The sequence below is a fragment of the Hirundo rustica genome, chromosome 6, assembly GCF_015227805.2.
Source record: "Hirundo rustica isolate bHirRus1 chromosome 6, bHirRus1.pri.v3, whole genome shotgun sequence".
NCBI classification, from domain to species: Eukaryota; Metazoa; Chordata; class Aves; order Passeriformes; family Hirundinidae; genus Hirundo; species Hirundo rustica.
In genome coordinates this window covers 28,279,725-28,302,569 of record NC_053455.1, presented here as the reverse complement: position 1 = coordinate 28,302,569, position 22,845 = coordinate 28,279,725, and the positions used below count along the sequence as shown (strand labels likewise).

General features: G+C 38.6%; 1 protein-coding gene across 1 annotated transcript in view; it reads left to right on the top strand.

Annotated features, from left to right (window-relative positions):
• LOC120754599 (cytosolic phospholipase A2 epsilon-like) overlaps positions 1-21,799 on the top strand; it is a 32,384-nt gene extending 10,585 nt beyond the window's left edge. Inside the window, exons 4-20 of the mRNA XM_058421152.1 lie at positions 111-242; positions 879-919; positions 7,066-7,108; positions 7,560-7,623; positions 8,957-9,099; positions 9,255-9,344; positions 10,072-10,109; positions 11,705-11,840; positions 13,741-13,877; positions 15,045-15,267; positions 16,232-16,346; positions 17,149-17,286; positions 17,561-17,668; positions 18,487-18,678; positions 19,123-19,292; positions 20,310-20,496; positions 21,379-21,799. Coding sequence (XP_058277135.1) covers positions 111-242; positions 879-919; positions 7,066-7,108; positions 7,560-7,623; positions 8,957-9,099; positions 9,255-9,344; positions 10,072-10,109; positions 11,705-11,840; positions 13,741-13,877; positions 15,045-15,267; positions 16,232-16,346; positions 17,149-17,286; positions 17,561-17,668; positions 18,487-18,678; positions 19,123-19,292; positions 20,310-20,496; positions 21,379-21,587 — 2,166 coding nt within the window. The 3' untranslated portion in view covers positions 21,588-21,799. The remainder of the gene's footprint in view (positions 1-110; positions 243-878; positions 920-7,065; positions 7,109-7,559; positions 7,624-8,956; positions 9,100-9,254; positions 9,345-10,071; positions 10,110-11,704; positions 11,841-13,740; positions 13,878-15,044; positions 15,268-16,231; positions 16,347-17,148; positions 17,287-17,560; positions 17,669-18,486; positions 18,679-19,122; positions 19,293-20,309; positions 20,497-21,378) is intronic.
• Positions 21,800-22,845: the final 1,046 nt, after the last annotated feature.

Genomic DNA, 22,845 nt, shown 5'->3' with positions numbered 1-22,845 from the left:
CCATAAAACTGGAGGAGCAAGGAAAGAAAACCTAGCCTTGAGATTTTCATGCCTCATGGATCTCTTAGATACAGTAGTAACTCCATCACATTCTTTACCTCTTTGTGCAGAACGTGCTGGAGCTGAAGGTCTGCGATGAAGACACGGTCACCAGGGATGATGAACTCTGCACAGTTCTCTTTGACATAGACAAACTCACTGTAGGACGTACTGTGCGCGTGAAGTTTCAGCTGAATCCACAGGTGAGCAGTGGCATAGGTTAGAACAAAAGTAAATTCTCTCCTTCCGTCTCAGGAAATCCTTTTACAGTGTTTCATTAGAGGAAACATCTGTTTAAACTGTATTTTGCTGCTTTTCTGAGGAACACTTCAGTGAGTGCTTTTTGCTAGCTTTTGTTTAGAACAAATATCTATGCTAAAAATATAGTATGGAACCAGCTACAACTAGTTATCTTTATTTATGAATTTAACTAGTTATATTCATTCTGAATATTTATGGGATGTTTGTTGGCTCTTGGTGTAAATTCTGAAATTTCGGCTCCTTTTAACTGTGATGGTATTAAAGAGACTAATTCTTTTATGTGTTGGGAATTAAAATCTGAACAAATGGCCGTTTTAGCAGAATAGCGGTTCTTAAGCATGCAGATATGCTTATAAAGCATTTAGATGTAAAAAAGTAATTTTAGCAACTGCTTTTTCAATATCTAAGAATTTAATATCTTCAGTCAAAACTATGGTTTTCTTATATTCTGGGAATTATCCTAGGTTCTATTATTAGTTCTAAATGCAAATTTAAAAATTATATGTAACTGGTGTGATGAAAGCTGTGAAGAAATATAAGTAATCAGTCTTTCTTTCTTTTTTATCTCCTCTCTTCAGGCACGTGAGGAGCTGGAGGTGGAGTTCACATTGCAGAACACGTGAGTACAGTCCTAAATTCTTAATAAAGTGTTATATTCAGTATAAAAATAGTTTGAAAAGCTGATTGATATGTGATGATGCCTCTTAAACCTGCAGTCTCTAAAAGCAGTAGCTAGATGTTTTCATTCAATTCTAGTAAAATGAAATTTTAGAATACATACTTTTAGATTTCAAATATATGAAATATGATTTTTTTTCCCTGTTTGAATTCTGCATCTTGGGCAGAAACTTCTTCATGTTCTCTTTTTTCTCATTGAGTCAATGAGATACACAAGAAAGTATGAGTAGAATGACAATATTCAGGAAGTTTTGACCCTTGGGAGGAGTGCCAAGTCTAAATGCCCTAATTACCCCCTTCTTGAGGAATCTGGTTTTTCAAATCCACAAGATGATAAAATGCACTTCTGTAGGTTGATCTGTTCAATTCATCTGGCTACGTGTGGGGAGCTGTGGTGGAGAAAGGAACCAAATATTCTGCCAAAAAGGAACCAAATACAAAGTGAGGTCCAAAGACCAGTGTGTGAGTCTGAGGACTGAGGCACCAGGAAAGCTGGAGGAGCAGCAGTAGCTTCATTTGGTAGGCTTGAAAGCTGTTGGTCGAGTTTTACTGTTTAGAGGATATACTTAGAGGTACTGCTCTTAGATGGTGCTGCTGGAAGGTTCTCGAGGCATTTGGGGCACTTCAGGCGTAGCCTCCCGAAGTGGGTGGACACGTTGAGTTCCTGACAACAGGGAAAGAAGAACTCGCTGGTGAAAGGACAGTAGCTCAGTGTTAAGAATAGAGAAGGAAAGATCTCAGTGTTGACGCACAAAAAAGCTATCAGAGCTGCAAGAGTCTCAAAATCTCTTTTTACAACTCATGGAGACTCATCCAGCTGGATTGTTTGTTGTTTACTGTGCACCAGAACTGGCAAAAGGCCCAGAGGCATCAAGACAAACGGTGCCCGTCACATCTCAGGAGTGTCACAACATTGGTAATGGCAATGGGGAAGCTCCAGCAGGCATCACAAATATTCTGTCTAGGGTCCTCTTTCCTCTGCAAGTTACAGGATGACTTATGGAGTTGGTACAGAGAATCTTACTCTTGATAATCATGCCTTTAATAGAGGAGGCCCAAGTAGGTTGCCTGGCTTGGATGTGTGCACAGGTGGATTTGTGTATGGGAACAGAGGCTGGAACTTGGCTTGGAGCGTGTGTGCCATCAGTTCTGTGCCAAACTCTTCTGTCTGACCTTGCAGCTGGTTGCCTTTTCCTGGGGTTGTATTCAATAAAGTCATAAATAGGACAATTTTTGCAAGTGATGTCTGAGTAGGAATTCTACTGGTTGGAAGATGATGGTACCAATAAAAAGGATCCTTTGCAGTCTCAAGGGAGAGGTTTTAAAAAGCATGACAGTCATATACTCAGTTGCTTCAGCAAGAAGGCATCTGATCTACTATTTTTCATTCATTGTGTGGTTCCTGAGTGACCAATGTAATAGTTGTGGCCTGAAGAACTCCGCATGCAAAGGCAAGAAGGTGTTGCACTATAAGTGAGGGAATGTCCCTGTGAGCTCACAGCAGGAGTGGGAGAATGGGCTTCCTGTCGGAAGGCTATCCCTCATTCACGTTTCCTGCATTTGTGTGGTGGACAATGCTGTTCTGCCATTCAGCTGAGTCTGGAATAAAGGTCTAAGCACATTTGGATTGATTAAATATTGTGGTCTTGGTAGGATATTGAGAGGGTGTTTTTTTCCTTCACTTTGGAATGTGTGATGTCAGGAGTAATTAATGAAAGGATTTGTCACTAAAATTGTAGACAATGGATTGCATAGATAAAGTAGAGAACCCTGGAAAGGTCTGAACAACTGAAGTGAAGTGGTTGAGATGGATAACCAGAAAGGTATGGACTCAAACCAACCTCTTCTGTGTTGAACAAGCTCAGCAGGTTTTGGCAAGATTTTTTGTCAGCGCTGGATGGGAGAAGTGTCGACAGAGATTAGAGATAATTTTCAGAGGAAGAGAGCCCTCTGATAACAAGGAGTCCAGCTAAGCATATGGGACAGTTTCTAGAAATCCTATGTTGTGATGGGAACAATGAGAACATACTTTTGGGGGGTAATATGGCAGATTATTTATGAAATTAATAATTATTCTCACCAGCAATTTTTTCTGACACTCTTTATCCACAGTTTTTAATTTCTTCGCTATCATCATTCTAGATTTTACTAATTGTAAGACTTATTACATTAGGGTGTTCTTTCTTTCCAGCATTTCAGATGAATAATACCACACACAAAGTGTAACCCCAGGCCAAGAATGTTTCCTGGGTTGCACCTATGATAGTGGCTTTGCCACTCCTATTTTTGTTTGCCTATAACCTCACTGCACAGGTTGCGTTTTGTGTCAGTTTTACAAAAAAGAACGTTATAAATATTACCTCATGTTACATTGGAGGGTTGTATGAAATTTGGTCCTGCATCCATTCCTGTTATACGTTATTTAAAATGGAAGAAAAGCTTCATTTCGCTAGTGGGTTTCCACAACAGCAAGATGAATACCGTCCCTAGTTTTGCCTCGCCCTTACGCCACTGCTGCAGTTCCAGCAAATGCTCACCTCTCTGCTGCAGAGGGGCAGGGAATGAGGGCCAGATGTTTGGTCCTAACGACACAGAGAGGAAGGCATGCTCCTTCCTCCAAGGGCCTTTTCACCTGCAAGCCAAGGGATTGCAAATGCCTGCCCAATGTTTTCTGGGCCCATAACACGAGCCCAGCTGGCGTGAGAGCTGCTGCACTTGGGCAGCAGCGACAGAAAAGGTAAGGCCGTTGTACACAGGTTGCTGGTTCATGTGCTTCACTGCTTTGTGAGTTGTTTTCTGGTGATTATCAGCGGTAACCTGGGCTTTCTCCCGTGTCTCCACTGGCAGGGTCCAGCATCAGAACGAGCCCATCCGTGTCGCTACAGGGACGGGGTCCCGCTGGACCAGGTGGCTGCGCTCGCTCAACATCCCCCTCCCCTCCGACTTCTTCTGAAGCTCACACCCAACGCTGAGGGGCCCAAAGAGGCTTCTGGTGAACTGCAAGGTGATTTGTGTTTCCAAGGAAAGGTCTAAGAGCCCCAGGGTATTTTCTGTACCTGCTGATCTTCTTTTTGGCCTCTTTTGTCTTTCAGATGTCTCAAGCTGAGGAAGTATATCTCTAACACTCTTAGAAGAATGAAGGACTACTCTTACACAACCTTTCATCTCCGCACCCTCTCTTTTTTTTTTTCCAAATGTGAAAGTCTATGTTTAAAGCAAAGCCCAATTAACACAAATAAATGTAAATAGGTGTACAAAAAGCTGTATAAAAGTTAAATATTAATTATTGAAATATGGCAAAAGCAGTATTTTTAGAAAATAAAAGTATTTTTTTTTCTTTCTGTAGTTCTACTGTGTTATTTTTCCTCCTCATGTGAAGGGGGAGCCAGCAGATCATGCCATCCATTTGGCTTGGGCAGCGCTGAGAAACCCTCAGGCTGAGTCTCCATCAATTGGGGGCCAAATGTCCTGCTTATATTGTATTATGTATTTATGTGGAGGAGCACTGAAGGCAAAAGTTTTAAATTTAGAAAGAACCTTTGAGGTGAATACAGCTTTCAGTATTATGAAATAGTACCATCCCCCATGCTTCTCTTGGGTTGTCAGAAAGCTCAGAAAAGTAGCCTACATTATTATGGAAGCTGCTAAAGGAAGGGAAAGCTGGATCTGATGTGAAAGAATACAATTTTTTTAGATAGGTATAAAAAAAATCCAGATTCTCTGGTGAAATGGAGCACAGTAGCCTGTTCTAAATGAGAACTGCAATATAAGAATCTGTGTGACTGTAAGTTCCTATTCAAAGTTGCTCATTTCATTATAGGTCAGGCATAATCCAAAAAGGAGAAGGGAGAAGTTTGATATATACCAGGTGTTGGGAAATGGTCCCTGGGTACATAGAGTCCACTGCTCCCTTAGGCATTCCTTCAACAGACTTTCGAGGAGGAATGATTCCCAGAGTCTCTGTTTTTGTCTTTCCCTGCTACAGGCCATAATATGCTCCCAAGTCTTCTAGTGAAACTGAGGTCTGCTATAAAAAAAGCCCACAATTCACAAACTGTGATGGAGAAGAGAATAGGAGCATTACTCTGTGTGATGAGATCTAACATCAAGTTGGTTGTCAGAGAAATTACCAGCTAATTCCAACTAGTGGAAGTTATTCAGTGTTCCAAGGTAGGCAAAATATTCGAAGGTACCTGCCAACCTGAGCTCTTCTGCACCCAGCTCAGCTATGTTTCTAGCCACAGCTCATTTCCTTAGGCTCAGAGAAAGATGAGTGCCCTTGCTCTTTTTAAAACAAAGATATGGACCGCCAGGTTAAAAAAAAGATAAAGCATCTGTCTTATGCTGTGACTAGCAGAAGCCTTGAAATTTGGGATATAAAAGTTAAAAGAGCAGCGTGGGGAGTAGCGAACAAGTGAGAGCAGCTGGGCTTCCTTACGGTGGTGGCAGCAGAGGTGACAACCCAATAGAGACATCTCAGACTTTGGTCCTTCCTGACTGAGGTGTCCTGGTTCTTCCCAGGAGCCTTTACAACAATGCAGTTCTCCCACCCTGTTTGAAGGTCATGCCTTGGACCTTCTGACTTTCAGTTTATACTTTGCTGATACCAGCAACTCAAATAATACTACACTTTACTGGCTGTTTGCCTCCCTGAAGAGATATCTTTACCTGTCTTTGCACTTTCATTTCACCAGGCTATGCAGTCTGAGGTTTTCTAATATCTACCATGCTGTTTCTTGCTTTCCTTAATTTTTTAATGAAGTATTTGAGGATGGTGACACTGTATGTCATGTAATGTTACAACTATTTGACTACAAAATAGTAATTAAGTACAAAACTTTGTGTCTGAAACAAAACTGTGCTTACACCCATTTACCTGTATGCAGATGGAAACACTGAGTATATTTTTACCAATTCCTGACCAATGTGCTTTGAACGTTTTAGAAATGCATTAAAATATATATATATAAAAATATATATATATAGCAAAATGTTTAAGTTTATAACTGGCTTTTTTTTGACCAGAGGTCAAAAAAGAGGCTTGCTTGAGTTTTGCTGTTGATATTTTCTTATAGTGGAAAGTTTTTCCTGAGTGTTCTGCAGTGTATTAGCCGGTTCATAATTTTCTCTTAAAGGAAAACATTGACTTGGAAAATGAGCTTTAAACTGTTTGAGCTTGGCAATTTTGAGTGAATACTATCATGTGTGTTTATACTGAAATCTAATTGCGGTAAATTTTCATTTTAGGTAGATAAAAAAACTGTCATTCATTTAATTTTAAAGGAATTGTATTGTTTGGTTTCAGCTGAGATAAAATACATGTGTAATCCCTGGTTTGCAAAGTCTGACTAAACAGCTCATACTCTCTGCAGTAGGCTGGGGAGTCAGTGCTCAATCCTTATAAAGTTACATATGTATGTATTCCCTTTGGAGTAATCTGAGTTCTTGAGACATTATATGAATTTACATCTGTAATTAATGAAATGGTAAATTATAAGATAGCCTTAATGAGACACTGCCTGATTTTTCTGATGGAAAAATATTTTAGAGTATAGAAATTGTCAGCTGCAGTATATGAATTCACCCTGTCTCTAGATGTGTATAGTGATCTATTACAATCTCATGTGTGATTTGCAGATAGCTTCATAGAAGTAAGTACAATTTCTCCTGCCATTAGAATAATTTTTTTATAAGTTGTGGAAAACTAGGCAGCTATATTAGTTTTTGAAGTACAAAAACCTAGGTTAAACTGTGTAATGCTCAAAAGAATCAAAATGGATTTAACAGCTGTCGCTGTTCTCAAAATCAGTATGTCTCATACCAGTATTCATTCCATGGTTTACTAAAGCAAATGTATATGACCACAGGAGTAGAAATCCAGATTCATATTCTATCATGAGTAGGTGGAAAAAATTGCTACTCAGCTCATCATCTTATCCTAAGTTTTAAAGTATTTTTGAGTGAGAATGTTAAAATTAGAAATGTCAAAGGTTGTGTAACAATGAATGTTAACCATAGACTTGAATATTTGTCTGAGTTTTCCCACTCATAATATTATCTTCCTTTTTTTTTTTTTTTTTTTCCCAGTCTGGACTATCCTGATGGCATTATTACAAATGGAGTACTAGTGGTAAAATATATATTTATTTTGATCTTTCTTGTGTCTGAATAACAAGTGTTCCCGTTTCTAACACGGGAAACATTGAGCTGTGTCTGAAACCCAGTACTGCCACCTACTTTCTTCTATAAATTAAAGGCTCAGAGCTATTGGGAGTTAATGAAAAAAGTGTTACAATGCTCATAAAAATAGTCCCATATGTTAATACGCTCATTATTTTGAATAGGGCTGATCTTTGCTTAACTGTCTCTCTGAGTGCAAGCAGCTCATGAGTTGTTCCTCTTTATTTCAGTTTTGGAAAGAAATACCATATCACTATTGTCCTCGTGTTATCTGAAGACATAGTAATAGATAATAATTGCCTTGCTCATTGATCAGCCAGAGGGGTTGGTTGGGAACGGTATGAATCACTTGCAATGACATTTACACTTCTCTCATCATCATTCATCCTCTCTTGCTGCAGGCACGTGATGTTTCCTGTTTGGAGGTTAGAGTGGATACAGGGAAGCTGAAGCAGCAATCCACAAGTGAGGTTATTGCTTCATTAGCCTATTGTTCTTGTGTTGCGGTTCAGTCATGATAACAGATGTTGAAAAGAATTAATAATCCATTGCACACATTGCTCTGTGTCACATAATACTTAGTTTTGCCATGCCCCACCTTGCAGAAAGATTGTATCTGTCAAAATTCAAGTTCTTCAAGTATTTAGTTATGAGGCAAATCTTGGACTAATGCAAAAATAGAGCCGCGTATACTCGAGTGAGAAACTTGGAAAATTTAGGTTAGTTCTCTTTGTTTACTGTTTGTTCAAAACAATTTTTTTCTAACTAAGTGGGATCTTTTAAAATTGTCTTATAACTACTGTGTAGAAATCTTATCCCATGTGTTTGATTAGGGCTTGAATATGTACGAAGTTTGTGCAAATTTAGGGTTCTGAAGGAGATTTTTTTGTGGTTCCTTAATAAAAATGGTAAACCTAAGTTTAAATGTGAAGTTGTATCAAATAGCAGGAAAGCCTTCTGCTACCATAAAATCACCAAAACAGCACTTTGTCCATAAAATATAGCTCTAAAAAATACAGCAGGATTCTTCACTAGTTTTTAAGTTCATTTAAATGAACAGTAGCTTGCCTAACGCAGCTCCTGGGGCAAATCTCAAAAACTCATTACTGTTCTGAGTTAATTTGTTAATGGAAAATTGACTTATATGAATAAAATGGTAACAACGACTGAGTTGCATTATAGGAAGTTTCAGACTGCGATGTAACATGGGGAGGAAAGGTTACTGCCCCAAAATTTTGTGTCTAGGCTCTGATCTTGCAGGAGAAGAGCACATGATTGCTCTGTAAACATAAAGGCTTTTCTGTACAGAAAACACAGTTTTCAGGTTGTATCAGTTTTGGTGACATGAGCACATGCCAAGCGGTCTGATTGAGTTTGGGGATTATAGAACTATTTTACTGTTAGTCTTAATATTATAAAAGTTGTACTGTGAACCAGAACAGACTGACATCAAATAAACTACTTTTATGCAACATGAATAGTCCAAACTGCCTTTAAACTGACACTCCTTTAAATCCAAATCTTGGTTTAATTTATTCATGGAGAGCATCTAACAAATAGCAAGCTATAGTATTTTAAAAATCTGTGAATTCTGTACATTGATTATTTATATAGATTCAGCAAGATATTTTAGATCAGTTTTCAGTCTGTTTTGGCCACCTGAGTCTACTTAGTTATTGTGGTGTAAGAAAAATTCAACAAAAAGTGTGTAGAATAGAGGCAGGTTGGGGTTTTTTATTAGTTATGTGTGTTTGCTTGTAATAGTTAAAATTGTGCTTGTTCCTTGCTCTCTGTTTAGACCCAGAGCTTACATTTACAGTGAAAGGATCACATGAAGGAAGCCAGAAGATTTTGCTGGACTCTGGCCCCAGCCTTCATATAATCATATTTCACTGCATCATAAATGACCAGACAAGACTGGATATCATATTACCAGAAGAGGTAAGTTCTCCTTCTGTCTGTTATTATTAACCCAAATGAAATTAAAACAAGAAATTAATAGAACCAGTTAACTGAACTAACCTTCTTAGTGGAGAAGTTCTAGAGATGTGAACCTTTCATGTGTTCACATTCAACTACTTTTTACATTTTTTCAGCTGGTTGATGGAAATGAAATGGAGAAATCTGGGGTCCTGTCTTTCCCCCTGAATTCACTCCCTTTGCAAAAGGAAATAATACTAGAAGAGGTGAGTGCTGTGAACCTTTTGAGATATGTATTTTAAAATACACTTAATATTTTCGTGCTTGAAATGAAGTTACCAAGTAAACAAAATCACTGTATAAAATTGTACAGCTATTCATTAGAAAGGTTAGAAAAATTAAAGGTTGCCATATTCACTTTTAAGGAAGAACACATTGACAATTTTAATAATACAAAAGTCTTTCCAAACCTGCATCCCACAGTCAGAATTAAGTGGTTTCAAGGAGCAAAAAATGACGGTCAAATGCACATCCATTCAAAACCACTTTTTCAATTTTTTTATTTTATTTTGGGGTAATATTGGCGAAGAACTGAAAAAAGGCTGATACAGATTATGAGCCTAATTCAGATTTTAGTATGTCTAAATATTGATATTGGAGGTGCTATTGTGTGTATTTTTTTTTTTTAATTATTTTAATAAGGTAATTTTTCTCATTCTTCTTGCCCCTTCTAAGTGTGCAGACTGGGAAGCGGTGTAAGCATGCAAGCTTGTGGCACACTACCTGCCCCAAACACACAGGCTTACTGGAGAAGAGAAAAATTGATTCTGTGGCAGGGAGTGAGGCTTTGATTAATTGTATAAAAGTAATGTCCTTAGCCATATGATTTATTGTTTGAGAACCACCTCTCTTAGTCTGAGCATTGCCCGAGCTTGCAGCAAAGAAACATTTTAAAATTTGGTAGTAATTAGCTTTACCTTTCTCATTTTCCAGGATAATTCATTTCAATTGTGCTTGACAGCAAGAAAATGGTAAGATAGCCCCTTTTTGTCCTGTCATCCAGGACTACTGTAAGTTGTGTAGGCTTTTTCTGTGATAGGTGTAGAGATGAACACATACTGCGTGAGTACTTTGTGTTGTGCTCGCATGGTGCCTGAGGTAAGTGCAAGTGTGCTGCAGTTACAGAATTGTGCAGTTCATATGGGTCTGTGTGCCTTCATTGAGAGTGAATTAGTCTGCTTTGTGCCTGTTGTTCTCACACATGATTATAACTGTTCTGTTCACATGTTTTTTCACTTCCCATTTAAGCCAGTAGTCAGATCTGCACAATGACTGAAATAAACGCTATCAATCTTTAACTTTGCAAAATCACCAAAGCAAACATAGGGTAGCCTGGCTTCTGGCTGTTCTGCTTCACTGAGCAGCATGGGAGCTGAGACCAAACCAGCTGCACCTCTGCCAACTCACTCGGACACAATTGCACCAGTGATAGGTAAAATTGAAGACAACAACATTTTATGGTACAGCTGAAAACTTCCTATGGTTTAGAGCACCCCCACTGTTGAGTGATATACAGAAGGAAAGCGAGGTGGATTTTCACAGCACAGGAGAACTTTGTGTAAATGGACAGCTACCTGTACAACCTCAGCCCATAACAAAACATATTGACTGTAAATTTAACAGAAACATACATAGAAAGAAAGCAAGAGAAATGTTAATCTACTGCTAAAATAGTTGTTTTTGTAAGGTAAATCATTTGACCTTCTTCTGTTTTCAAAATTACACTGTGTGATAAATCAAATTTTCTGGAGAACAGAGGTTAGTAGCTTTAATCCTTGAAACGTTCATATTTGTGAAATATTGGTGAAAATTATTTTAAGGACAGAGTTTGCAGCCACCAGAGGGTGATGTGACCCAAAAGATTTGGTCAATATTTAGTGTACTAAGTAATAAGCATATTTGTGTTGCAGAAGGCACATAACATTAGCTGCCATTTGATTGGGTTTGCACATTTTTTTCTGAATTTTCTTTTGCTTGTGCTTCACATTTCTCAAGGGACAAAATTCCATGTGCCTGCACGTGTGAAAAAGGGAAGTGACAGATATTCTTGTGCATTTGCAGGATGTAGCTTATCTATGAATATGTTCAGGACACAGGTGAAAGGCTGGATTTCCCATGACAGAGGTTGAGCAGGGGGTGATGCTTGCTCTGCAGTTCAAGCTTCATCACATAACTCATTTAGGACCCTCACTTTAAAGGCTGTTAGTAGATTGTTAAAACCTAAGAACAAGTGATGATGTCATCTCTTGAATTTTCCAGGATATCATAGTGATATACAGGAATGGATCCAGAAAAAAATACTTCTGAAATTACTCCTTTTCCTTATTTGTGTGTCTTGCCTTTTTGTCCATGTTGACAAAAGATCTAAAGAACCTTGGAAACCCTTCTCCATCCTCACTGCTGTTTCTTGCTGGCAGTAGAAATGTTTTTCTTATTTCCCTCGTCTATATGCAGACTTGGAAATAACTTGTTTTACAGATGATTTACTTTTTTGTTACCTGTCTTACAGCTCTTGAAATCAGCTATAAATTATGTGTGCATTGATTTGTCCCGTTTTCTGCTCCAGCTCAGGGGACCTGGACGTGCGCTTGGGGTTTAGCCTGTGCATGGAAGAGCAGGACTTCCTGCGGAAAAGGAAGAAATACGTTGCTGCTGCTCTGAAAAAGATTCTTAATTTGGAGGAGGATCTGAAAGAGCATGAGGCAAGCCAATACAGTCCCTGGTAGTAACTTCTCTCGGGGGATCAGGGCCTGTCTCACAAATTCAAACAAGAAATAAAATCCCAGGCTAATTAGTCCTGCTGGTGTGGGCCACGCCTGGTCACAGAGGGCAAGGCAAGAGCGAGGAAGCAGCAGCCTGTAATTGCAGCAGTTAATGTAGCAGGGATGGGGGAGGCAGGATAATGACTTTATAGACCCAAAAACTTCCCAACGGCTCCTCAAACAGTTTATTCCTCTTTATTCTGGGTACTGCTCATGGGTCTCAGGAGGAAAATTTATAGTGGGCTGACATAGAACATCTGGGGGATGCTGTCTGTGAAACTGAAGGCCTTAAGACAGAGATAAGGTGGTGGCCATGGCACATGTGTAAAGAGTTTTGAGAGGAAGAAACAAAAATTTTCATGCAGACATCCGAATAAAAATTCTTGAAGTGGTTTCTGCAGCAAAGTAGGTGTATTACTGGGAAAAATGAGGGATAGAATAAACCATCAGTTTGGCAAAGAAGAGTGGATCCTACAGCATCACTGAGTTGTAGATGAAATAGCTGATTGTAAGTTTAGTTGTATCACTCTGGACCCTGTTCCTGCCTCTGTAATTGAGTCAGAAGTTTTGCAACTGGTGATGCCTAACTGGGTTGCTGACAATCAGAAAGTACAAACATACCAACAGCATGAACGCTTTTTAGCGGACAGTTCAAAAAAGAGGGCTGTGAAAAATACGATTCAAAAATATTAGTTTGGATTTCAGAGCAGAAAACAATACAGGAAACAAAGCTTTCAAAAAAGCTGGAAAAAACATTTTTAACCCTTTTTACACATCTGTCTGAGAATTTCCTCACACATAGAAAACTTTTCTGGAAAGGTCTAATTACTCTGGCTCTCCTATTCATGTGTTTAACTTCAGAAATATGGGAAAATATCCCCTCTACCTTATTAACTTATTTACGTTTGAACTGAAAAAAAATCACTAGATTTCTAACTTATAATAAAATAGGTTAGAAAATGTAAATATAAGAATATGATTTTTGGAGTTTATTCTGGCTTTAGTTAAGATTATGACATTTTCCTCATTATTATTTTATAAAATTTCCTAGATTTAACATCTTGAAGAGTTTAGGGTAGGAAGAACATAATTTGGGAGGGGTTTTTGTGCCTTTTTTTTTTTTTCATAGAGCAGGAGAATTATTTTCTTCATGCTCTACTCATTGACTTTAGAACACAGATTCCTTTATGAAATTAGAAGCTACCACTTGAAGGGTATAAGTAGACATTTTCCACGGGGTGTGTAAGCATCCACACTCTGGATGCTAACGGAAGCAAAGGGTGTACTAGATCAGGAAAAGATAAGGAGAAGAATAGTCTGCCTCTTCAATTACACTTGGATCACAAAGGGGGAAACCCTATCAATTAATGTGCTTCAGGACATAAAGTAATTAATGGCCTGGGGCCAGGAAGGCTTTGGCTATTGTGTGGTCTGGCTGATTACAGGGTTCTGTGCGTTCCTCCATGACCCTGGTCATTGTTAGAGGCAGAATCACAGATCCCTAATCTGCTCCGGTGTGGTAAATCCTGTATTTTCTACGACAGCTTCTAATAATACACTTTGAGAAAAATTCCAGGGTGATGAGATTCATTTCCAGTTGTATGTTAAGTAAACAGCTTCCCACCCCATCTGAGTGGGTAAGACATAAGCCTTCCTCCTCGCAGCTGTCAGGTGGTGGCAAGCAAGCCTTCTGCAACAATCACATCCTTTTCCCGGGATGCCAGGTAGCATCCCTGCTTGTATCAATGTCTGCAACCTGTTATCTGATTTCCGCAGTGAGGGCTGTTTGTGTCTAATACCTGCACGGCTTTTGCTCCTTCTGCCTTGCTGTGTTGAACAGGTGCCAGTGGTGGCCATTACGACAACTGGGGGAGGAACGAGATCGCTCACGGCGATGTATGGCAGCCTGCTGGGCCTCCAGAAACTCAACCTGCTAGACTGCATTTCCTACATCGGGGGTTTATCGGGTACCACATGGTGAGAATGACCCAAACAAGGTTTATGTGTTCTCTGCTCAACACTGTTGACTCTGTACAGCACCTTTAACTTATATGGCACTTAGCAAAGCAAAAGCATTTCCTTTCTCCCCACAATCTACTCTCTGTCCACCTGGAGCAAAGAAACAAAACATACTGACTAAGAGATCAGTCGCCACACTCATCAACTGCTTTTGTCACCACACTGACTCAGTCTGTGCCTGATATCTTAATCTAAATGCTGTATTCCCTTTTCATATTTTATCAATTATACCTTAGACTAAATGTAATGAATTTGTCTTTAGACTGGAAATTGAAGAAAGATGGAAAGAAGAATTTATGCCTGCCATTTTCTGGTTATTCTCACTTCCATTTTGGATTTACAGTGCATCTCCCTCTGGTAAAAGATGTATTTGGGGCTAGAGGAACTAATATTGTCACAGAAATTCCAACAAATGATACTGAGTTACTGACCTTGGAAGGACTGCAGATATGGTGGCTTGTTGTGAAGTGCTTTCTTCTCCCAGTGGGCATAGAGCAGATGATGTCGTATTTAAAATAACTGAAGTATTTAATCAAGTAGGTTCTAGGTACCCCCACTCCTCTACACCTGTTTGGAAGTGGAGAATTTTTTTCACTGAGTTGTGTGTCACTTTATGTAAGTCCAAACTTCAATGGTAGGTTTCTCTTTTAACTTCTCTGAATGTACGTGGAGATCTGAATGTACCTGTCTGTGTTACAGTTTCTAGGAGACAAGTAAGAACGGTCGTACAAGGACATGCCCAAAACCATTCGGTTTTCTTGTTGGCACAAGCAATTAGCAGATATATGGGAACAAATGCAGGACTAGAGCAGAGTAGTAGTGGCTGCTCCCTAGAATACTCCCCACATTCCAAGAAAGGGGTTTGATGAGTACTTGTTGAACCTTTGAATTTAATAGCCTTGGGTCTTGATTTCTTTTCTCCCTTGAATTTCAAGATAATTTTTGAGCCCATTTTACCACATCCAAACCAAGAAAGGTTTTGTTTGCTCCTGAAATGAGTGTGTTTACTTTTAAATTGTGAACCCTGTAAGAATTAAGAACAGACAAACTGATTTCACAAATATTTTGTGATAGAAAACTACAGCCTTACACCTCTCTCATTATTTTCTACTAACACTTCTTCAGGACCATGGGAAACTTATATGAAGATGCTAATTGGTCACAAAAATATCTGGAAGATGCAATCAAGGAAGCTCGCAAGCAAGTAACCAAATCCAAGATCTGCTGCTTCTCTTTGGATTGTCTGAAGTACTATTATAATGACCTGATGGAGAGGGCTAAAGAAGGACATAACACGTCTTTCATAGACCTTTGGGGTCTTGTCATTGAATCTATGCTACACGATAAGGTATTACTCCTTTTTTCCACATACCTGCTGAGCTTCTATAGCTACAGTAAAGAAAATAAATCCTGGGATGCCATTCAGTACTACTATGCAAATAATTAATTTAGCGGTTGATTAAATATTATATATTCAGTTCTATTATTAAAACACTGTGCTAGATTTAAAGAGAGGTTGATCTTGAACTGAAGGAGACACATCATACCAGTCTAAGCTGTTCTTTCTACTTAAAGAAAGAAGTACTCTGAGAAAAAGCATTTTGAATTGTAAATGAATCATTCTGGACATAAAATATTCTGACAAGAAGAGGCACTTAAAAGTTTGAAATAATTTACTTCTCTAACATAACTGAAGATACACATTTATAACGCGACCTAGGTATAGACTGCATATGGAGATGGTTCACACAGTGAGAAAGACCATTTTCTAAATATGATATCAAGTTTTAAGAAATTTTGTTGATTTAAAAAAAGTGTATCTTAAGCAGTTTCCTTCTGGTTTAAGTTTTTACAGTGGAGTTTTAAACTGTCATGTTCAATAGAATATATTCTTGAATAGGCATATATTTGCAAAATACCTTAAAATATGATAAATGCTTTGCTAAGACCCAGACAAGGAAAGAACTTTCTTTCACTTAGCAACATGATTTTTCCTGGAATTGTTTTTTTTTTTTTTTTCCTGCTGAATCTACAATCAACTTTTCTGCATATCTCAGAATATGAGAACCTATATAGGGTGTAGCTGCTTCTTAGGGGATACTTGACAAGTTTGGAATATCCCATGGCAGTTATTTTGGAATGATCCAGTTTCCTGGGAATGGAAAGGAGAACTTGGATAAGGCTGATAATTCATATTATATTATTTGAAGTGCAATAATGAATGTGAATGTGAATGAAGTGAATAATGAATGACTTCAAAAATGAAGCGAGTTTTTCACTTCATTCCATTAACCCTTTTTAATCAAAACCAGAAAGATGAGCATAGACTCTCGGACCAGCGGCAGGCAGTGGATAATGGCCAGAACCCACTGCCCATCTATGTGGCCATCAACCTCAAGTCCAACTATAGTGCCCAGGCATTCAGAGGTAATGGTTATGATTTAGATTTCTTAACAAATTTATAATTTAAGTGGTCTGAAGATGATATGGATATAATCAGCTTTATTAATACTATAGTCTTTTCATTCTAATTGCAAATAAAACCTCCAATAAGTAATTAAATTTTCAGATAATAGTGACCAAAATTAACTAACTAACTAACTAACTAACTAACTAAATCCAAATATGTTTAGAATTTGAGTTCTTTATTTTGCTAAAAGTGGAAACATAGTTATGACACAGAGGATGTCAAAGTCACAGTTTGTCCTGTCACAAAAACCTTGTAATGAAACAAATTCATATAATGGTTCTACATGGTCTCATTTTGAACAATTAAAGAAAAAACTTTGAATTTTTGGGTCCAATGTCAGGAAAATCACTATTTCCTCTACTATTAATTTTCACAGTATTTGTTTAACACGAGCAGCTAAGTACCTGACACCAGGTGAATGCTAAGCTGCCTGTCACTAGAGCCCTAAAGGAAACAAGTTATACATGAGCAACACATACTTTGGAGTAAGAATAACTCTATTAAGGGAATGCCTGTGGATTCATTCAGACCAGGGCTTTTTTGCTGGAGGTTTCTGTGTCACAGCCTGGGACTGCCCTGCCACGGTGTGGAAGGACTCGTGGCATCAGTACTGCTGGCAATACAGATACAGCCATGGATGGTGAATGGCATGCTATGAGATAGCCGGTGTCTTTCTCATTTTTTGCTTCCTGGAACTCTTCTGTTTGCTATTATCTAACACGCTAATGCTTTTTCATGGCCTGGCTGCTGTTGCCACAGAGTGGCTGGAGTTCACTCCCTATGAAGTTGGCTTGCTGAAATACGGAGCGTCAATTCGCGCAGAACACTTTGGAAGTCAATTCTTTATGGGAAGGATGGTAAAGAAGCTCTCAGAGACTCGGATCTGCTACATGCAAGGTGACCATTGCCTTGGGGAAAGGTGGTCTGCTGGAGAGACAGCTGGTATGGGCGAGCACATGGTCTGTGGTGGACAGGACTGGGAAGGCACTGGCAGACAGGTTGAGCAGGTGTGAGTTTACATTAGCAAGGACGTACTTACAAAGTATGCCCACAAAGGTATCCATACAGACAGAAAGGAAGTATTCAATGGGAAGAACTGAAGGTATGTATCAATTAAGATTCTTCCGAGGCCACTCCATCAATCAGCTTCTATTCCTCTTTCACGTTACAGGTATGTGGAGTAGTATATTTTCCATTGATGTGATGTATGTCTGGAATTTGGCTGCTGATTCAGAAGATTTCTGGTGCAGATGGACCAGAGACAGAGTAAAAGATATTGGTGAGATTTTAAATTTTTTTGTACCACTGGTATATATTGCTTGTGTTCTGTGAAGGTGTCTGAGGCATAAAGAAATGCTGTCAAAGTCAGAGAGTAAAAGATGATGAAAGAAAAGCAGAGATGTGAACTAAGAATTTTTTTCTGCCTGATTTAAAACTAAATTTCACTCATTTGGAAGAGCTTTGTAAAAGCTGTACCTTTTTCTGAAGGTCATACACACAGACAACCAGTCTCCATCAGAGATTAAAGTCATGTTGTATAAAAAACACATCTTAAGATTGTTAAATGAGGATATGCTCCTCCTTGGCCAGTAATAACATGGGTAGAGAAAATGGCTCTTGCAGAGGGCTGTTTTCTTCACTGAACTGCCCATGGAGAAAGCTTGCTCTTGCTGTTAATTGCACAGGGAACCTGTAGTCACTGGTCTCCTAACTTAGTTGGTGTTGCTGCTGGGTGACACTGGCATGCATTGTGAAGGTGTCCTATTGATAGGTCTCCTGTATATTTTAGGACTGCTCTCTCCTCTCCACCACATGCTACAGTAGAGGTGGGCATCATTTGAGGAAGCTTAGAGTGGAAGGTGGTGCTTACTGCCTGGCTGCCTGCAGGTAGCTTGGTCACTTAATTCACTGTCTAATGCTGAATTTTATTTAGTGGCATAGACCTTAAGGGCTTTATAACTATGTTTGATTTACCTTTGGAGTGGGGGATGATGATACCTGTCCTTATTAATTTTTTTTTAAATTATGTATTTTTAAAAATATGGATTATTTCAGAAAATTATCCAAAACTTAAAATTTCTTCTTTCCATCTTGCAGCAGAAGAACCCTTTCTGTCTGTGAATCCCTATGAAGTAGACACGTGTCTATTCACTCCCTCCAGTGTCCTCTCCTCTACTCTGCGAGACGTCTTAACAGGACGTCCAACCATTGCACAATATCCCAATTTTATCAGAGGCTTCCAGCTGCATAACAAGTACCTGGAGAGTGAAGGATTTTCTACCTGGAAAGGCACAGTAAACCAGCGTGTTTTTCAGTAATATTCTAGGAAGGTTTAGGTTGCAGAATTCACTTAGGATTTTCAACAAAGAGGAAGAGACGGGACTGACTTCTGAAATGCCACTTCTCCCTTTACAAATGGAAAGCTGGATTTGAATAGCATTTCAGTTTTGGTGGGGAGTGTTGAAGGGTGAAATTGTATCTGGTTGTCTGGGGATTGTGTTCTTGTGGATAAAGTGAGCTCAGCCTAAGGCAGCAGGAGAGATCTCCCCTCTAGGGCTGAAGCAGCCTGCAGTGCCCAGCAAGGGGGAAGGAAATGGCAGTAGCATGTCACTCCCCTAAATAAGTACAGATAGAGTGAGGGCAAAATTCTCAGTTCTTTATTCTTTGCCTTCCTTCAGAGGAGAAATCAATCTTGTGTTTTATTTGTTGTAATGAGAAATAATTATGTTTCAGACACAGTGATAGACTCCTTCCCAAATAAGCTGATGGAAACAGCAGACAATGAGCTCTCCCTGGTTGATACTGGCTTTTTCATTAATACCAGCTACCCACCACTTTTGAGATCAAAGAGGGAGGTTGACGTCATCCTGCATTTGAACTACAGTGGAGGGTCCCAAACACTGGTAAGAAAACCATGGTATCAGATCTTTTTCCTTCATGGTCTTTCGTCAGGTAAACCACCTAACTTTTCAGTGCTGGAATGAGAATTAGATTATTATTATCTAATTTATTATTTAGATCGTTAGATAATTTATTTCTCAGTAACTAAGAAGGATATTAGAAGATGATGATGGATACAGGCATTTTAAAAACATTGAAGTCTTCACTGCAGTGGATCCAAGAGTTTTGAAAAACTGATGGACTATACTCTGGATTATATTATAAACTGATGGAGTGCTCTAAAACTGATAATTGATTTTGGTTATCCTTGTACCAAACAAATTACAAAGGCAATGGAAAGTCCTGACAATGTTTTAACAGACTAAATGAGAAAACCTGTGTCTTGGCCTTTATATCTCATACCAGTCTTAGGGAAACTAAGTGGCTAATGCCAGATGGATTAATAATTAAAAATAATATAATTAGTGTTGCATACATAATGATAATAATATAAAAATGAACATGGGTTTATAGTAAATATAGGTGGTAAAGTTTTTTATGAGGTCATAAGATATGTTGATTAGTGTATTTGTTGGTAGGGAGTCATTATCAAGCAACACCAATTATGCAGAGGACAGAAAGATTGGGAAAGAGGTAGATAATGAAGAAGTCAAGACAATGATGCGGAGTAATCTGGACTGATGTGCTCCCTCTCCATTCTTTCAGTTTCTTTGCCTTCCCCTTCTGAAGGAGGGAATTCTTTCAATGGAATTATAAAATTAGACCTGTGGCTTTTGGATTAATTTTCAAGTTCAGAGAAATTGACTGTTTCCTTGTTTTGCCTAAAGCAATGTGGAAAATAAGATAAACTTCAATATCTGGTGTGGTTATGATTGTTTCCATCTGAAATTTAATATCTTGCCAGAGGAAGATTCAAACCTTAGAATATTCCTGTTAGCTGCTGGAGTTTAAAATATACAAGTCTCTGGATCAGTTTTGATTGTTTGTAATAATTATATATATGTATTTCATTCATCTAGCCTCTGGATCAGATTGCAAAGTACTTCTCAGAGCAAGAAATTCCATTTCCCAAAATTGAGATAAGTGAGGAAGACAGGGAAAACTTAAAGGAGTGCTATGTGTTTGAAGAATCTGACAGTCCACAAGCTCCAACAGTGCTTTTTTTTCCCCTAGTAAATGACACCTTCAAGAAATATAAAGCTCCTGGTGAGTCATCTATGATAGCAATTTTAATAAAAATTTTCCTTGTGAATTCTTTCCATTTCATATCTAATGTCTCACTGTCATCTCTGACCTTTCCAACGCCAGCATGAGTCTCATCACTGACAAAAATAACTGGTCTGTGTCAGTACATCTGAATTATGTGAACTCCAGAATCTTTCTTTAAAGCACTTGAGATGAATATAGACACTTATTTCACAGAAACTACTAGAGATAGTATGAAGGCAAAAAATTCCAGCATATGTACACCAGGAGGGGTAGGTTCTTAATGCAAGATGTTTTACTCCACAGACATGAACTCAGCATGCACTGCTGCTTGCAAACAAAGACGAGGAAAAACCTTCTGCTGGTTTTGGTGTGAAGCCCATTTGTTCAAGTTTATTTTCACATATTTAAAAGTAATCTTCCAGACTGAAGCCCGAGTAGACAAAGATCTTTGGTTTTAATTGAATTATGTCCTTCCTTTGTCTGAGTGCAACAATTTCTTCTGAGCTTTCAGTGAGGTGGCTATTATTTTATCTGGTTCTAGAGTATCTGGTTTCCTTTTCGCTTGTGCTTTTCTAGTTTGGTTAAAAAGGACTATGTTGTCCTAGCAGCGGTCTAGCATTGCTGCTGCTAATGTTGTTCTAACTTCAACCTGTTTGAGTGATGTAAATGTCAAATGATGTAAAATCATGTTTGGTCAGAGGCTTGATCCAGGTGCTGAAGAATACATTGCTACTAGCACAGTACTTTCACTTGCCTCTAGCAAATGATATCTTTCCTTCCAAGTGTCCTGTTTTTACCTTTAATTATGTAAATACTGATAGGAGCTACTCACTACAATAAAACCTTATTGGTGCTTCTCCCTGTGGTTTGTCTCTTTAGGCATGGAAAGGAGTCCTGAAGAGATGGCTGAAGGCAAAGTTGATGTCTCCAGCATCCTCTCCCCATTTACAACAAGAGAGGTGTGTTTCAGTGAAGAGAATTTTGACAAACTGGTGAAACTGACTGATTACAATGTCCTGAACAATGAGAAGTTGATTATTCAGGCCTTGCGCTTGGCTGTGGCACGGAGGAAGCAGCGGAATTATTAGCGACACACTATCTTCAGTCTTTCATGTGGTGTTTCTTGGGTTGTCTGTGGTTTGGTGAGGTCAAGATGTTTGATTCTTTTCAGTGATACTTGCAGTGGAAATTATATCATCCTAAGGACATTCTGGACTCCACCCTATTTACATGGCTCTTCAGACAAACAGATTAGAATTTGCCAGCGGTTTGATCCAAAACAAACTTCAAAGCAGCAAATTTGTTTTTGGTTTTTTTTACTGAGTTACTTCACTAATTGTTATAAATATTCAATATAAATTATTATAATGTTGTGGAAGATAATATTGAATTATGCGGCACATTAAAGTTTGTATCAAAATAGTATTTATATGGTGTGTTTTCTGTGTGGCAGAACAACAATCCCTTCAACTGCAATTTCTTTGGTAAATAACTAGTCCATTTTGCTGGTCTTGCTTATTTAGTTATTGGAGGTTGTAATCTGATTTGATTGTCTGTCCACTATGAGATTTTTATTTAACTGTCTTCACGAGTCTTTGAAAATAAGTTTTTGAAGTTAGTATTAGTGTTAAAATTTATACTGTTTTCACCATCAATAAAAAAATTACCCCTGAATTAGATAATTTTTTTTTTCAGGAGATCAAACATGTCTTCTCTGAGCTGCTGTTCCCAGAACCACTTATATTCAGGCTAAGTAGTAGACATGTTGCCCAACTTCACTTTTCCCTTGGAGTTTCTGCTGACTGTCCTGTCTCACTCATCTTTACCTGCCTTTACTGCTCCTGAAGGATGACCTTGTGATTTCTGGCACTGCTTCGTTAGATGGGGAAGTAGCTTCTAGCTGTTTGCACAGAATTGGGCAATGCAAGATACCCTTTTGGGATCCCTTCCAGACATACCTTTCACACCTGTTTAACAGTTATAAAATGGTCTTTGCAGGGATTGTTCTGAGATATTGGTTTCTCATTATCAAAAATCCTAGAGGTCTTCTGGGGGACAGTGGCTGCCAAAGACTCCTCCCCCAACTCTCCAGCTGGCAGACCACAAGCTCAGTCTTTCACAACATCAGCCTTGTACTGTGGAGCTGTGATTAATGACAAGATTAGTCACAGGAGCTACGAAAATGTTCTGGATTACCTTCCTTTTGTTAATAAAAGACGCCCACTGTTGCGAGGAAATTCGGACAGTCACCAGGGCAGAGCTAGTGTTGAGATCAGGATAGTCTTGACTATCATCAGAAATTATTTGGTATGGAATGAAGTTCTAGGTAATGGATGTTAGAAAAGG